The sequence below is a fragment of the Macaca nemestrina genome, chromosome 13, assembly GCF_043159975.1.
Source record: "Macaca nemestrina isolate mMacNem1 chromosome 13, mMacNem.hap1, whole genome shotgun sequence".
Lineage (NCBI taxonomy): Eukaryota > Metazoa > Chordata > Mammalia > Primates > Cercopithecidae > Macaca > Macaca nemestrina.
In genome coordinates, this window is record NC_092137.1 from 112,704,379 (window position 1) to 112,720,275 (window position 15,897).

At 44.6% G+C, this 15,897-nt stretch overlaps 1 protein-coding gene across 6 annotated transcripts in view; it reads left to right on the plus strand.

The window, feature by feature from the left end:
- The window catches only part of LOC105490170 (UDP-glucuronate decarboxylase 1), a 113,423-nt gene that overhangs the window by 87,206 nt on the left and 10,320 nt on the right, over positions 1–15,897 (plus strand). For 4 of the 6 annotated variants that reach the window (XM_011755544.2, XM_011755546.2, XM_071077169.1 and 1 more), the window contains 3 exons: positions 1,708–1,765; positions 3,641–3,744; positions 6,285–7,129. In XM_011755544.2, coding sequence (XP_011753846.1) covers positions 1,708–1,765; positions 3,641–3,744; positions 6,285–6,416 — 294 coding nt within the window. In that variant the 3' untranslated portion in view covers positions 6,417–7,129. Of the gene's footprint in view, positions 1–1,707; positions 1,766–3,640; positions 3,745–6,284; positions 7,130–15,897 lie in introns of those variants that run through there. The other 2 variants (XM_011755547.3, XM_011755548.3) reach the window with 1 other exon arrangement.

Here is a 15,897-nt window from a genome sequence, read left to right on the forward strand (position 1 = left end):
CTCACTTTCTGCACACCTATCCACTGACCTCACTTCTCCACCTGGGGGCCATTCATGGCAGTGTGATGCCTCTACATTGTGGTAACTCTCCAAAGATTTGAAGGCCATGGTCCTACGCGCCAAGCCTCCTCCTCCTCGGCTGCGTCAGCCAAGGTCATGGTAGGACCTCTTACCCTTTCTATCACTGAGTGATTTTCTGAGCAGTTTTGTTCCATCTCATTTAAAATGCAAGGTTTCCAATGTGGACTGGCCAGCATTCAAGATGTTCTGCGTCTGTTGATGGCAGTGGACACAGGAACCCCTTAGCTCGCTAGAGACCTCCCCCTTAATCCTACCTCGATGAAGCCTTGGGGTCATTTCAGGTGCTTCTCCCAAACTACCTCTCCCGGTTCCTACACGACATTCTAAGGTTCGGGGAACTCTAAAAGGTTGGCCATGTGACCTGTTTCTTGCAAACCATGTCACCTTTGCTTATGCATGTCTTTGTAACCAGCCATCTCAAATACATTGCAGACCGTGCATTTTCCCCCGAGGGGAAAGGGAATTCTCATCACGTAGGGAAGAATGTGCCCTGGAGTGCTGACTCCATCCTGGGACTGTTGCAGATTCATGGGTACGGTGTGCCGCGTTTGAAAAAAACATTCACTTAAAACAGACCAGAACGTGCCTTGCACTGTGAGCCTCATCTTGCTTGCAGCATTTGCCTGTGTACACCGGAGAGGCCTGAGCCGCCCCTGCTCTGCGTTTTTGCTGCAGGTTCTTTAGCAGGGGTGTTGTCAGTGACTTCCCTGGGCAGCCAGGCTCTTCTCTGTAGATACCATGTTCCTACTCCCCTCTTTGTGGAGGGCCTTTGCACAGGGACAGTTCATGAACTTGGAATCATGTGTGTGCCAGGAACCCCGATAAAGGCAGAATCACTTTCTTCCAAATTCCCGTCGCTCCACTTTGCTAGTCAGTCCCCTCTGTGCTCAAGTGAGGCCCAGGGTCCTTCCCTCCACATTTACCCTCTAGCTGCAGGCTAACCAAAGACCTGGGCATGAAGAGGCTAAAGGATATAGAATTATCAGACCTTATGGTGGTCTCTTATGATAGGCGGCAGTGGCGGCAGAGTGGAGTAACAGGTGTTCTGATGTGTGATGGAAGGGAGAAAAAGAGCAAGTGGTTTTCCTTAAAGCCCCCACAAGTGTTCTCTCTTCATGAAGCGCATCGAGTTTGACCTCTGGCTTGCTGGGGACGCTCGCCTGTGAGCATACTCATTTCTGCCTTAGCTTTCGGGTGTGAGATTGCACGTCCTTCATCATTGACGTGGTTAACACAGCTCACCCAGAGGGAAATAGATGGTGTTAGGAGAGCTAATTTTGTAAACCCAAGCTTTTATAAAAGTGACATTGAAGTTATGTCGGATATGAAATTGTCTGATACTCAGCGAGTGAATGTGTGCCTTCATCAGAGACTCTGGACCTATCCAAAGCCCAGCCTTGTACACAGCAGCCGAGAGGCTGCAGGTATAGATGGTGCAGTTTAGCACTGCCAGGTGAGTAACTGTCATCTTGGAAGCGGAGTACGCTCTGGCACACGGAGCTCTGCTGAAGCACCGCAGAGAGGTCAGACTTGGCCAGCAGACGTCTCTGCAGACACGCATGTGGTCTGGGTGGCGGTTGCTGCTGTTGTCATGACGCTTATAACTGGAAACCCTTTCTTCCTTAGGGGAACCCAGAAGAACACACAATCCTAGAATTTGCTCAGTTAATTAAAAACCTTGTTGGTAAGTAGGATAAATCACTTCCTGAGTAAAATCGGCTGTGCCTGCCCTATCTGTGGATAACACCTTGACTAGACAGCGGGTAATTAATATAAGCTAATTGAATTGGATCAAAGCAGAACTTTTTATCAGGAACACTTAAGTGTTTTCTAAGGAATAGAAAGATAAAGGAGGGCAGGATGGCTTTGTTCTCAGTTTTCGTTGCAGGTTTGCATGGAGTGGGAGGGAGGAGGAGATTTGCTCCCAGTGTTTGAGGCACGATTGTGTTAGGTCATCCTACATGGGTGACAACTATTGGATTTCCGAACTGGTCATGTCAAGCATAGCATTTCAGACAGCAAGAGACAGCAGCCACCAGCTGTGTGCTTCAGGCAAGTTTAAAATTTTGTTTGCAGTTCTGGTCATCCTGGCCGCCAGCCACTGGGGGCAGTGTAGCATTGGGAGAACCCCATCAAGGTGGGCTCTTACGCCATGAGAAGGTCAGGTCTTCCAGAGCAGCCCTGGATTGCAGACGTAGAGTGCATGAGCCCTTGGCCTCATCCTCAGACTTCCTGGAGCTCTGAGGAGTCAGACTCTTGGAGGATGTCTGTTGTCTGGGGTTAATCTTGAAATTTGAGTGAAGTCACAACCAGACTGGACTGGCAGGTAGGCCAGGGAGGAGCATGCCACAGTGTGTCCTGAGGTGACCATTCAGACCCCACTTGGCTGGGTTAATTCCTCCAGCGTGCCCTTCCTGCATCAGGCTGCCATTTACCGGTGTTGGTCTAATCACCACGGACAGTTGGAATCCTCTCGTTGCTCATGGCAGTAGAGGCAGTGGTCTTCCTCAGACGTAGCCTGCATCATCTGCGGCTCCCACAGCCGCTTCGATGCACTTCTCAGCTTTTCCATCCTGAATCTGTGTTCCTCCCTCGTGAGGAAGGGGCAGGCTCAGATCACAGCTCTCTGCCATCCACTCCTTCATACCCTCACAGCCCAGAGTGAGGCCCGTGGGCCAGCGCAGCAGTAGCGTTGGGTGCCTGTTAGAAATTTGGACTCTCACACCCTAGCCCAGGCCCCCAGATCAGGATCTGCATGTTGACAGGCTCTTCAGGTGATTCGTGCATGCTGACGCTTGAGAAACTCTATTTGAAACCTAAGGTTTGGGGGAGGGGTGCGCAGCTTCCCTGCTGTGCTTCTGGGTGTAGCTTTGTGGCACACCATCCTGAACCCCCCGTGGTGGTGATTTGCTGCAGAGTCTCCGATGTGGCCTCCATGACGGGGAGGCAGGGAAAGCCTCCACAAGCTTTCTTCTGCAGGTCTGGCCCACAGTCACTGGTGGGGCTGTATTCTGCTGGCCAGTGGGGCCTGGGCCCAGCAAGGGTGCAGAACAGGCCAGGCTTTGCCGTCCTCTGAGAGGTCCCTCCAGCTGGGTGGCTGCACATCTTGAGTCTCAGGGCTGTCCAGGCTCCAAGCACCAAGTGTGGCCCACTTGGGGCATCCACCTCAGGGATGGCCCCACACCACGTTTGTGGTCTCACACTGGGGTCATGCTCAGTGGGCACGTCTCACTTGTTACCTGGTGTGGGTGGTATGCCTTGGAGCAGCCCTCTTGTACTGGGCGGAAACTCAGGCCTGTTGAGACAGAGTAACGTGCCTCCCACCAGGCTCTTGCCGGGCGCCTGCACAGTCAGCTTGGCCGCAGCGGTTGCAGGAGCGTTCCCTGGACTTCCATGCAGGACAGTCCCTCGGGAGCTCTGGGGCTTCTCGAGAACTGCATCTCCACCGCCTGCACCCTATTCACACTGCATATGGGGTTTGACTTTGATGTGGATGGTAAGGCCGCGCTTCCCCGTGCTTTGTGATTCTTGCCTACCTTTTTTTCTTTAAACATCTCAGGTAGCGGAAGTGAAATTCAGTTTCTCTCCGAAGCCCAGGATGACCCACAGAAAAGAAAACCAGACATCAAAAAAGCGAAGCTGATGCTGGGGTGGGAGCCCGTGGTAAGTGCAGGGAGTTAATGCTGCCTTGTGGGGAGGGGCCTCCCGTGTCCTGTCTCTGCTGTCCTGTAGGCACTGACCCTTGTCAGGCAGCCCCCAGGGGAGCAAGGTGGGCTCGGCATCCAGGCAGATAGAGGGTTTTCTCCAAGCAGTAAACAGCCTCTCCTGTATCAGGAGTCTCAGAGAATGTTACCTGGGAAGCGGCTGGAGGCCCCTGCTCTGGGCCTCTGTTTTCGTAAAATTACACACACACACACACACACACACACACACTCTCATACTCTCATACACACACACTGTCATACAAACACTTGTACACACATATTCTCACACTGTCTGCCACACTGGCATATATGCAGTGTTACACGAACACACTTAATACATGTATACTCACACTCATTTTCACACATACACATTCACACTATCATACACATTCTCACATTCATACACTCACACGCACACTCACACACACACATTCACACATACACTCCGCTTCCATATACGTACACTCACACACACACACACACACACACACACACACACGGCTGACTGTGAACGACGTGCCGAGAGCACTGGCAGCGCACACTCAGAGCCCTGCGTGGCCCCGGTTGCCTGCCTCTCGAGTGTGCGGGGCCAGGTCAGGAGCAGGTGGTCTGCATCAGCCCCACAGTGGAGCCCCTGGTTGGAAGCATGTGAGACTGAAGGGTGTGGAAGAAGGGGAACTGCATGCCACCTTGTCGTCTGAAGGGGGCAGGGTGGGAGCAGCTGCCGCCCCCCTGGTGCTGAGCCTGAACCCAGCCTGCCTCTGCTTTGCTTCCTGCTGTGCCCTTCCTGCCTTGGGTGACTGCAGACTCCTCCCCGCCGGAGAACGCTCGCCCTCAGGGCTGCCTGTGTCCTTCAGAGACCACCTGTGTAGGGAGGTTGGCTGGGCCGGCCGCATCTACAAAAGCAAGCCTACCTCATTTACTGCCAGCTCTGCCTGGCTGTTCCCTCTTTGCCCACCCTCATGTGCCCCACTGAAACTCAGGCTCCCCTTGGGCAGAGGCGTGTGGCCCTGTGTCCAGCAGGAGCCCAGCACCTGTCAGACCTGACACACACTGGGTGCTCAGCCAATGTAGGAGCGTCTTGGCGTGGCCCATGGGTTGTGGCGCAGTCAGAGAGTCAGGGACTCAGTTGAGAGCTCCGTTTACCTTTTTAAAATGTGCATAGTGAGAGCTGAGTAGAATCCTAGAATATTGAACTTTAAAGGGACACGAGAGTTCCAGCCTGATGATCCTTATTTCATTCTGTGATGTCCAAGTCTAAGTGATCTGCTAAAAGCCACAGATATTTGTTGAATGAAATAAAAATACAATTATACCCAGACTTCACAAAATCTAATAATCCCAAGCTGTGCAAAACGAGTTATAGCAGCTTAGGTAGTTTCTTGTGTTTTGAAGCTTTGTAAGGGGCCATTGGTCCCTTTGTAAGGAGAACCTATATTTTTAAACAAAATATTTTTTGAAGAGTTAAATGTGCATTCGCTAGGTATTAACTCTTGCTTTTGATGTGAGGTGTGTGTATGCTCAGTATCTTTATTTTTCTGGAATTTAGACCTACAGTATTCTAACATTCTTGGAATGTGAGCCATCTACCACTGGTTTCTCTCCTAGTAGTAGTTTTAATTTGTAATAAATTTTTGAGGGATATGATCCAAAGAAACTTACAGGCGTTATCCATCTTAATTGTCCCAAGTGTGTGTGTTTAACAGCTTGTTGAGCTATAATTGGCATACTGCAAACTGCCCATATTTAGAAGATACAGTTTGATAAGTTTTCATCTATTTTGACACCTGTGAAACCATCCCCACAGTCAAGCTGACAGACAGACCTTCTCCCCCCGTGGTGCCCCAGCACCCCTTGGCAGTGCCTCCCTTCACCTTTTCTCTTTCTGCTCTTACTCAGCAGTTGGTCTGGCTGGTTTCCTGTTGGCTGCAAAGCAGCTGCAGATGAAGGTTGCTTTCTGTGGTGTGGGCTGCCGTGGGTCCCCTCTCAGACTCAGCCTCTTAGTATGGCGGGGCTGCAAGTGGGCCACAATCCGCTGGGCAGTGTAAAGGGCTGATGTCACGTGGGAGAGTCAGGCGTGTTGATCAGATGCCGATCACCTTCCCAAAGCATCTTCCCGCCACTTCAAGGTGGATTTCTTCTGAAAGAATGGGACACATGGGCATTATCTGAAAAACAGTCTTGCCAGCTGATTGAAACTGGAGCAGACATTATACCGGCAAGAGGTGGTTGGGGTCTTTTGTGGGTGGAGCTCACTTTGCTTCAGTAAGAGTGTGACACTTGTTAGCTCCACATTACTTTCTGAAAGTGGCCCTGAAGGACCTCTGGCTTCTCTCGGTTGGCCGTGATGCTGGATGCTGGATGCTGTCACAACCAAAGCGTGGTTCTGTGCGCGTTCCTCTGAAGGAGGCCCGACTGGCTGCAAGGTGGCACTTCCTTCCTGCGATGCCCTTCTGTCAATGTGACCTTGTCTCCCTTTCTCGCTTTCCCTTTAAACAGGTCCCGCTAGAGGAAGGTTTAAACAAAGCAATTCACTACTTCCGTAAAGAACTCGAGTACCAGGCAAATAATCAGTACATCCCCAAACCAAAGCCTGCCAGAATAAAGAAAGGACGGACTCGCCACAACTGAACTCCTCACTTTTAGGACACAAGACTACCATTGTACACTTGATGGGATGTATTTTTGGCTTTTTTTGTTGTTGTTTAAAGAAAGACTTTAACAGGTGTCATGAAGAACAAACTGGAATTTCATTCTGAAGCTTGCTTTAATGAAATGGATGTGCCTAAAAGCTCCCCTCAAAAAACTGCAGATTTTGCCTTGCACTTTTTGAATCTCTCTTTTTATGTAAAATAGCGTAGATGCATCTCTGCATATTTTCAAGTTTTTTATCTTGCTGTGAGAGCATATGTTGTGACTGTCGTTGACAGTTTTATTTACTGGTTTCTTTGTGAAGCTGAAAAGGAACATTAAACGGGACGAAAAATGCCGATTTTATTTATAAAAGTGGGTACTTAATAAATGAGTCGTTACACTATGCATAAAGAAAAATCCTAGCAGTACTGTCAGGTGGGTGGTGCACCGGCATTGACTTTAGGGCAGATAAAAGAATTCTGTGTGAGAGCTTTATGTTTCTCTTTTCATTCAGAGTTTTTCCAAGGTCTACTTTTGAGTTGCAAACTTAAGACTTTGAAATATTCCTGTTGGTCATGATCAAGGATATTTGAAATCACTACTGTGTTTTGCTGCGTATCTGGGGCGGGGGCGGGTTGAGGGGGACAAAGTTAACATATTCTTGGTTAACCATGGTTAAATATGCTATTTTAATAAAATATGGAAACTTACCAGTCATGGACTTCCAGTTTTAAAGGTTGTCTTTCTGCTTCGGCATGGCACTTGTTGGACTGCTAAGGAAAATACTGGAAAATGTAGTTTAAAAGAAAATCTGAAAACATTCAGGTTTGTGCACTGTGTAATCTGATATGTAGCGATTGAAACCATTTATATGCTACTCGGGCTGAGTGTATGCATATAGTGTTCACTGCCATGTGACGTTTTCAGATCTTAGCCAGGGTTAGAATCAGTTTTGTGACCTTCCTTGGCAACACAGACCAGATGGAGAAAAAAAGGTGCAAGTTGTCTCCTCTGGAGAGATTTGTGAACTAGGCTTATTGAGTGAAAACTCTGAGAGCTTATGTTTTCAATAAGAACCCTTTCAAGGTCCAGTGTTAGAATTTCGTTTTTCGTCTTAATAAATGGAAGAACAATGCGATACGTTAAAGCTCCACATTTTCCAAGCAGATTGGCTCCGCGTGACAGCAACACAAACCTGAGCAGGCGCTGCGAGGATAAAGGTTTCTATGTATCAGAAGCATTTAAAAATGAGAGATCCTAAGATACCTAACCAGTGTAAGCTAGACTTGCCTGTCCTTTACAACCACCTTGGGATTCTTCTTAATTGGACATATTTTTGGAATCCCAATCTTGGGCAGGGCAGAGGACGATGTGGTTTTGTGTCTTTTTCATGCTAAATTCTCCAGAAGATTCTGGAACTAGGGTCAGTGCTAGATTGGATGTGGTGTGAGAGAGAGGAATCAAAGATGGTTTCTTATTTATAATTTTAATTATTTTAGCCAGAAGTAAGTGACATACCGTTTACCGAGATGGGATTAACAGAGCTGGGAAGCTTATTTGGGAACTACTAATGGTGACCAAGACATTGAAGAAGGAGTATAGACAGGGACCGCTGAGAATTTGCAGGGGTTAAGTTCTACAGTGCAATCTGGGAGAACCTAAAGGCCCCAGGGTCCAGAATTCTCTTACCTTGTTACTTGCTAGTTAATATCTGGAATTCTTCCATGAGGTTCATTCTTTGGTTTTCTTGCCTGTGATTTTCATGCAATATTTTCAGGGGAGGGAGGGGGAAGGGGAAGAGGAGTTATATCTAATTTACCCTAAAGAAACAAGTAATGCGTCAAGGTTGTAGTGTAAGGTTCATTCCCATGAATGTCCTGGGAAGAGAGGGAAGTGGAGTTGAGGGGCCTGGAAAGGGATGAATGGGTAGACAGAGCATGGTTACTGTGGTCTGAATGTTTGTGTCCCCTGTAATTCATGAGTTAAAACCTAATCCCCAGTGCAATAGCATTAAGAGGTAGGATGCTTAAGAGGATTAGGCCATGAGGGCAGAGCCCTTTAGTGCCTACAAAAAAGGAACTTTTGTAGTTCCTTTTATAGGCACTAAAGGGCTCTAGGGAGCTTTTTTGCGTCTTCTGCCATGTTTTAAGGACACAGCAAGAAGGTGCTATCTATGAGGAACAGCCCCTCACTAGACACTAAATCTGCCAGCACCTAGATCCTGGGCTTCCCAGCTTCCAAAACTACCAGCAGTAAATTTATATTGTTTATAAAGTACCCAATCTGAAGTATTTTGTTCTAGCAGCCCGAACAACTAACACAGTGGTGCTCCGGCATCTCAGGATTGGCTCCCGGTTGAGGCATCACTGCTATTGCTTGCAGGGATGAGACTGGTACAGCTGCTCTTACTAACTTCGGTGACCGTCATAATGGGCTTAAGCAAGGTGCAGATTAGAGACTGAACACACTGGATTTCCACTACACCCTCTTAGGTACTGAGCCCAGCCCACTGGCCCAGCTGGACTCTTGCGACTCTTGTGGCACTCTGCTCCAGCCCTGACAGCATCTCTTATCACAGCTCTGGTGCTTCATAGGCCACCGTTCTGGTTCATGGTTCTTAGTTATGTGTGAGCTTGACTTTGTTCTCAGTCTAAAAGGTGTATTGAGTGAAATGCTGGTCTGGTGATGACTGTGAGCTAAAGTTTGGTCTCTTAAGACTGGGAAATCTAGAAAATCCTCAGCAGTTTCCTAGGGCAAAAGAGTTGTGAGTTTTAATGCTTCAGTTCATCTGTTTAAAGTGGTTTGTTGACTTTATCCAGATATTCTCAGTGGTTGGTTGTTACCTTTGTAAGGGAGTTGAAAGATTATATTACCCTGAGAACTGATGCCATAGTATCTGGGGTGTGATGCACTGAGCTTCAGAGACAGCAGCAAGACTTGGTTCTAATCACCGTGATTAATCCACGTTTTCTCTGTATTAAAAAGCCCTGAGTGTGTCCTGCTTGGACCTTGGCCACTTTGGAGAACAAGAGTCATTTTTATCTACAATTGTGTTGTGGGAAAGAAAAAAGTAAAGATATTATTATCAAGAACAATGTTTTTAAAATGTCTTGCTATTTTGGTGCTGCTGAATTTTAAGTTTCTGTATTTTATACACATTTTACTTGAAGTAAAACTAATGTGATGTGGTGTAGAATTCCAGGATGTAAGAGTCAATACAGGTGGCTCTACCATGTACTAATGAGGGGAGGTCAGTTTTTAAAGAAATGAAGATAAAGGAAAATGCAAGGAAGAGACTCTACCATTTTTAGAAAATAGACATACTTTCCCTCATCTTCCTACTAAGTACAATTTAAAATTCTGACATTATATGTAAAACAAGCATAAGATGCTGAAAGTAGATAGAAAAAGGTAGACCAGCCAGGCACCTCAGGACCTGAGGAAGAATGCAGTGGTGATATGGGCTGAACCGTGTTGCCTTAAAATGTATGTTGAAGTCTTAACCCAGAGGACCTCAGAATGTAACTATAGAAATTAGGCCTCTGAAGGTGATTATGTTAAAATAAGTTCTTTAGGGTGAGTCCTAATTCAGTCTGACTGGTGTCCTTGTAAGAAGAGAAAATTTAGACACCAGAGATATGCATGCACAGAGAGAAGGCCATGTGAGAACACAGCAAGAAAGCAGCCATCTCAGCCCACAAGAGAGGCCTTCGGAGAAACCAAACTTGTCAACACCTATTGATCTTGGACTTCTAGCTTCCAGAACTGTGAGAAAAAGGAATTTCTGTTGCTTAAGCCCCCCAGTCTCTGGTATTTTGTCACGGCACTCCTAGCAAACTAATACAAGTAGTGAGTTCCCTGGGTTTTCTTTTTGCCTTCTATATTGCTAGCCTTGGAGCTGGATAAGTTATTAACCAAAGAGTGCCAACAGACACAGTCAAAAACCCCAACAGAAACCTATTCACTGCTGCCAGCATACCAGGGAAAGGGCAACCTAGTAAAAAGGAAAACTTTTAAACAGAAATGGCTCTACTGTAGCCAAACACCACATGAAAAACACTACAGTCCTACCCCATCCCTTCCAGCAAAGACCACGTGGGGCCTGGAGCTCCACCCTCACCTAACTTTAACAAGATGCCTCAACCTGCCCCCACCCCCACTCTTTGCTCTGATGCTGTCAGCAAAGGCCTATAGAGGCTTGGGACTAGAAGGCCTGAGCTGAGATTTGCATCTCCACTGGGTAGTATTGACCCCAACCCCATGGCATCAGCTGCCTAGTGGAGAGTCAGGGCTTTCAGCACTTTCAGTAATCAGCAATAATAAGGCAACCTCAGTAAAGGCCACATGGGGAACAGTAACAAGCTCCCTACCCCTGACAGCCTGAATATTACCAGTGGAGGCCTGGAGGGAAACTTGGGCTTCCACCTGCTACCTGGCAGTAAAGAGGCAGGTTCCCCACTTCACCCCCTGGAGCAGTCAGAGTAGGCCTGCTAAAATTCAAGATTTAAATCAGACCCAGAGTCTTACAGCACTCAGAACTGATGAGGTTTAAATCAAAAATTATTCACACCAGAAACCAAGAAGATCTCAAGGTAAATGAGAAAAGATAATCAACAGATGCCAGCACCAAGATCACATAGACATTAGAATTATCAGACAAATTAAGTTTTAAAGCAGCTATTGTAAAAATACTTCAGTCAGCAATTATAAATATGGTTGAAACATGAATAGAAAATTTCAGCAAAGACAAGATACGAAGAACTAAATGGAAATTTTAGAACTGAAAAAATAACAGATAAAAAGCCCTGTGGATAAGTTCAACAGCAGAGTAGAGAGAACAGAAGATATAACAATCAAAATTACCCAGTCTAAATAACAAATAGAAAATAGACTGACAAAATGAACAGAGCCTTGGAGATACATGGAACAAAGCATCTGTTGTGTCATTGGGATCCTAGAAAGAAGAAAAAGGATGGAGAAGAAAATTTAAGGAAGAAGAGCTGACAATTTCCCAAATTTGACCAAAAAAAAAAAAAAAAAAATCAAAATGCTGAGTAACCACCAAAGAAGATAAACCCAAAGAAATACATGCCAAGATATATCATGTTTAAACTGAAAATTAAAGGCAAAGACATGGTCCCTAAGGCTGTCAGAGCAGAATGACACCTTACCCCCAGGGGCAAAGCAATTAGAGTGGTAGCAGGTTTTTCAGTGGAAACCACTGAGGCCAGAAATAAGTGACACAAGTGCTGAAAGAAAACTGTCAATTCAGAATTCTATATCCAGCAAAAATGTCCTTCAAGAATGAAGAGGAAATCAAGACATTCTCAGATGAAGGAAAATTATGAGAAATGTAAATGAGCAGACCTCTAAAATAACGACAGTTATCTAAACAGGAAACAAGGAATCTTGTGGCATCAAGCAAGAAGAAAGAACATAGAATGAAAATATCAACAAATGCAACAGGCTTTCCTTTTCCTTGTAAGTTTTCTAAATTATGTTTAACGTTTGAAGCAAAAATTGTAACATTCTCATGTGGCTGTCTATGTACAGGAAATAGTCAACTATATTTTACATATCATAAGGTAAAGGGAGGTAGCATTTCTACACTTCACCCAAATAGGCAAAAGTTGACACTAGTAGATTTCTGGTGAGTTATATGTAATGTAATGCCTACAGCAACCAGCAAAAAAAGCTATACAAAGAAATGTACTCAAATGCACAAATAGAATGCTTTAAAAAAAAAAAAAAAAGTACAACGGCAGGGAAGAGAACATGAAAACTATAAAACAAAGTAAAATGGCAGATTTAAACTTTAACACAATAATTAAGTGTAAATGGTCTCAGCACCAATTAAGAGTATATTTTTAAATGGCCCAACTATATGCTGTCTATGAGAAACTTCAGTTAAAACAGTATATGTAGGTTGAAAGTAAAAGGATAGAAAAAAATATACTATGCAAAAATCAGAGGAAAGCAGGAGTGACTACATTAATATTAAATAAGATAAATTTCTGAAGAAGAAGAAAAATTGCAAAGGTCGGAGGAGCATGACATTATAATAAAAGGATAAGTCCACCCAAAAGATCCAGTAGTCATAAAGGTGTATGCAGCAAGTAACACAGCTGCAAAATATGTGAGGCAAAAACTGGTAGACCGTAGAAGAGAAATAGATAACCCAAAATTATAGTTGGAGACTTAAGCACCATTCTCAACAGTTTGTAGGGTAACTAGACAGGAAATCAGCAAGGATATTGAAGTCAACATCCACCAACAGGATCTAATTTGCATTTATAGGACACTTCACAGAACAGTAGCAGCATACACATTTTCAAGTTGCCCACTGAACATATACCAAGGTAGAACATGTCCTGGTCATAAAACAACTTCAACACATTTAAAAGAACTGGAATAAGACTGAGGGACCACAATGGGGTCAAACTAGAAATCAGTGACAGAAAGATAACAGGAAAATATCCTAACACTTGGAAACAGTGCAGCATACTTCTGAATAAGCCATGAGCCAAAGAGAGAGTCTCAATAATAATAATTGTTGAAAATATATTGAACTGAATAAAAATGTCAAAATTTGTGAGATGCAGCTAAAGTTGTGCTGAAAAGAAAATTTGTAGCACTAAAATTCCAGTATCAGTAGAGGAAAAAAAATCTCAATAATTTGAGCTTCTACTTAAAGAAATTTAAATGAAGAGCCAAGTAAGCCCAAAGCAAGCAGAAAGAAGGAAATAATAAGTGCAGAAATCAGTATTGAAAACAAAAAGCAACAGAGAATATCAATGAAACAAATTACTGCTCTTTAAATAATAAAAGCCACAAACCTCTAATAAGACTGACAAAACAGAAGACACCATTAATGGGAATGAGACAAGGGATGTCACTTAATAGACATTGAAAAGATAACTAGGGAATACTAGCTACAACTCTGTGTACATAAATTTGAAAACTCAGATGAAATGGGCAAATTCGTAGGAAACGTATCCTAGGAAATTCCCAGTATGAAATTTGTAATTTGAATAACTTATTTAATGATTTAATTCATAGTTTAAAATCTAAAGGAAAAAAAAAGCTCCAGGCCCTGAAAGATTGGAGAATTCTGCCAAACATTTAAAGAATTCACACCAATTCTATACAATCTCCCCCAGAAACTAGAAGAGAAAGGAACATTACCGAATTCTTTTTATAAAGCCAATAATATACCCTGATACTAAAACCAAAGAGTACAAGAGAATACAGACCAGTATTCCAAATTCATTCAGATGCAAAAAGTTTTAATAAAATGTTAGCAAATTGAATACAGGAGTATATAAAAAGAATTATTACCAAGTGGGGACTATTCATGGGATGCAAAGACTAGCTCAATATTTGAAAATCTTTATAAAAAATCTCATGATCATAGCACATAATGCTGAATCACATTAAATATTTCACCTGTATCATTTATGCCTGTTGTCTATCTGACAAAGCTTGAATTTGAAAGATTATATTTAAATAAAGGGAGGAAAACTTAAAAGGCATTGAAAAGGACTAAGGAATCAGTAATAATTACTAAAAATGGAATTTTGTTCATTCAGTGTTAAAAGCTTGTCATTGAGAATATATATGGGTGAAGGTGATAACACCTGATTTTCCCGCTTTGAAAGGTGATAGGTTGCAGTGATGTAATATGCAAATGTGAGGCAGAAATGGTGATACAGTGTTTCTTCACTGCTTCCCAGAACAACTGTGCCTGAGCATGCTGGGCAGCTGGAGAGGTCACTGTGGACAGTTAACCATGCTCTTTATTCCCAACTTCAAGATCAAATGGCAGGAGGCAAAATCCATCTGTTAGTGCAGGAAGGACCCATTCAATGGGGTTCCTCTCTGCATTTGGGCTTCTTCAGTAATAGATGCTTACTATGCCCCAGTTTATTTTCACAAAATTTGTTTCTCAGCAAGAAGAGAAAGGGATCTCGAAATCAAAAAAGAGTAAGATGAGAGAACTCAATTTAAAAACAGAAGCAGCAGTAAAGCATGAAATCACATCAAAGGCACAACACATCATTTGCAGTGGAGTCTGACTCACTTGCTTCATAGATGCTACAATTGCTGCTTGCGTGGGCTTCTCCTTGGTGCCATTTTAACCCTGTGGAGGTGCAATGACATAGTAGTGTGCTTTTCTTTCTCCAGGTCATCTTATGTTAGGTGTATTAGGCAAGGGCAGAAAAAAAAGGTACCTCATTGGAAAGACACAACTCTTTTTTTTTGTTTGAGACGGAGTCTCGCTCTGTCGCCCAGGCTGGAGTGCAGTGGCCGGATCTCAGCTCACTGCAAGCTCCGCCTCCTGGGTTTACGCCATTCTTCTGCCTCAGCCTCCCGAGTAGCTGGGACTACAGGTGCCCGCCACCTCGCCCGCCTAGTTTTTGTATTTTTTAGTAGAGACGGGGTTTCATCGTGTTAGCCAGGATGGTCTTGATCTCTTGACCTCGTGATCCGCCCGTCTCGGCCTCCCAGAGTGCTGGGATTACAGGCTTGAGCCACCGCGCCCGGCCAACACAACTCTTTATAAATCCCAGTTCCCGACTGTACTTACCTGTTTCCCTGTTTGCTGCAGTAACCTGACAGGAGAAGCAGGGTAGATCAGGAAACTGCTAGAAAAGCATCGGCCTGGTTTATAGGCAAGTCAGCTGCCTTCCCAGAGCCTTAGCCTGAGGGGGGCAGTGGATTTCCTGTATCTAGCCTTGCTACCACTCCTTATATTTGTACACTACTAGTTTTATTTTAGTGGAAGTTTCAGAGGAATCAGGGACTAGATCTCTTCCTAAAGGCTCAGCAGGGATAGAGCAGTGAGTGGCTGTTGTACTTGAAAATCACCATTGGGTATCCCATTGGCTTCAGACTTTAAGAAACTTTCATCTTCAAACGCAGGAATTTCTATAAACAGTTTTTACAACTGTTCACTCGCCCTGCTGGAAGCACTTAGCTTTGTGAAGCGCCCATTCCGTTATCAGAATTCTGAGCAAAAACTGGCTTCACTGAGCAGCCACTCATGGGGCCTGGTTGTGCCCTTGGGGCTCTCCAAGAACAAGACAAAGACTTTCCTCTTGACAGCCCTTCAGATGTTTGAAGATGAGCAGTCAGGCCAGTCCTTGGACTCTGCTCTTCTAGGCTTGACGTCCCCAGCGTGGGTTCTCTGGGACTCAGTCTTCTCTTTAAAAAGATGGGGGTAGGGATAGCAACGCCTGTTCACACACCATCTTTCTGTCTTTAATCTGTAGCTCTTGGTCTGTATATTACAGTAGGGGTTCTTGTCCTCTGTGGAAGAATCAGCTTTATATAAAATGTCTCTGGTTTATGAAATCCTGGTGAGTAATTCTGATCCACAGAAGAAGACAGTGCTGCTTGTTAAAAACGGGCCCTTAGGGGAGCAGGGGATATGATTTGCAAAGCTCATGGCCAAGGGTCTCTGGCCAACTTAAACTGC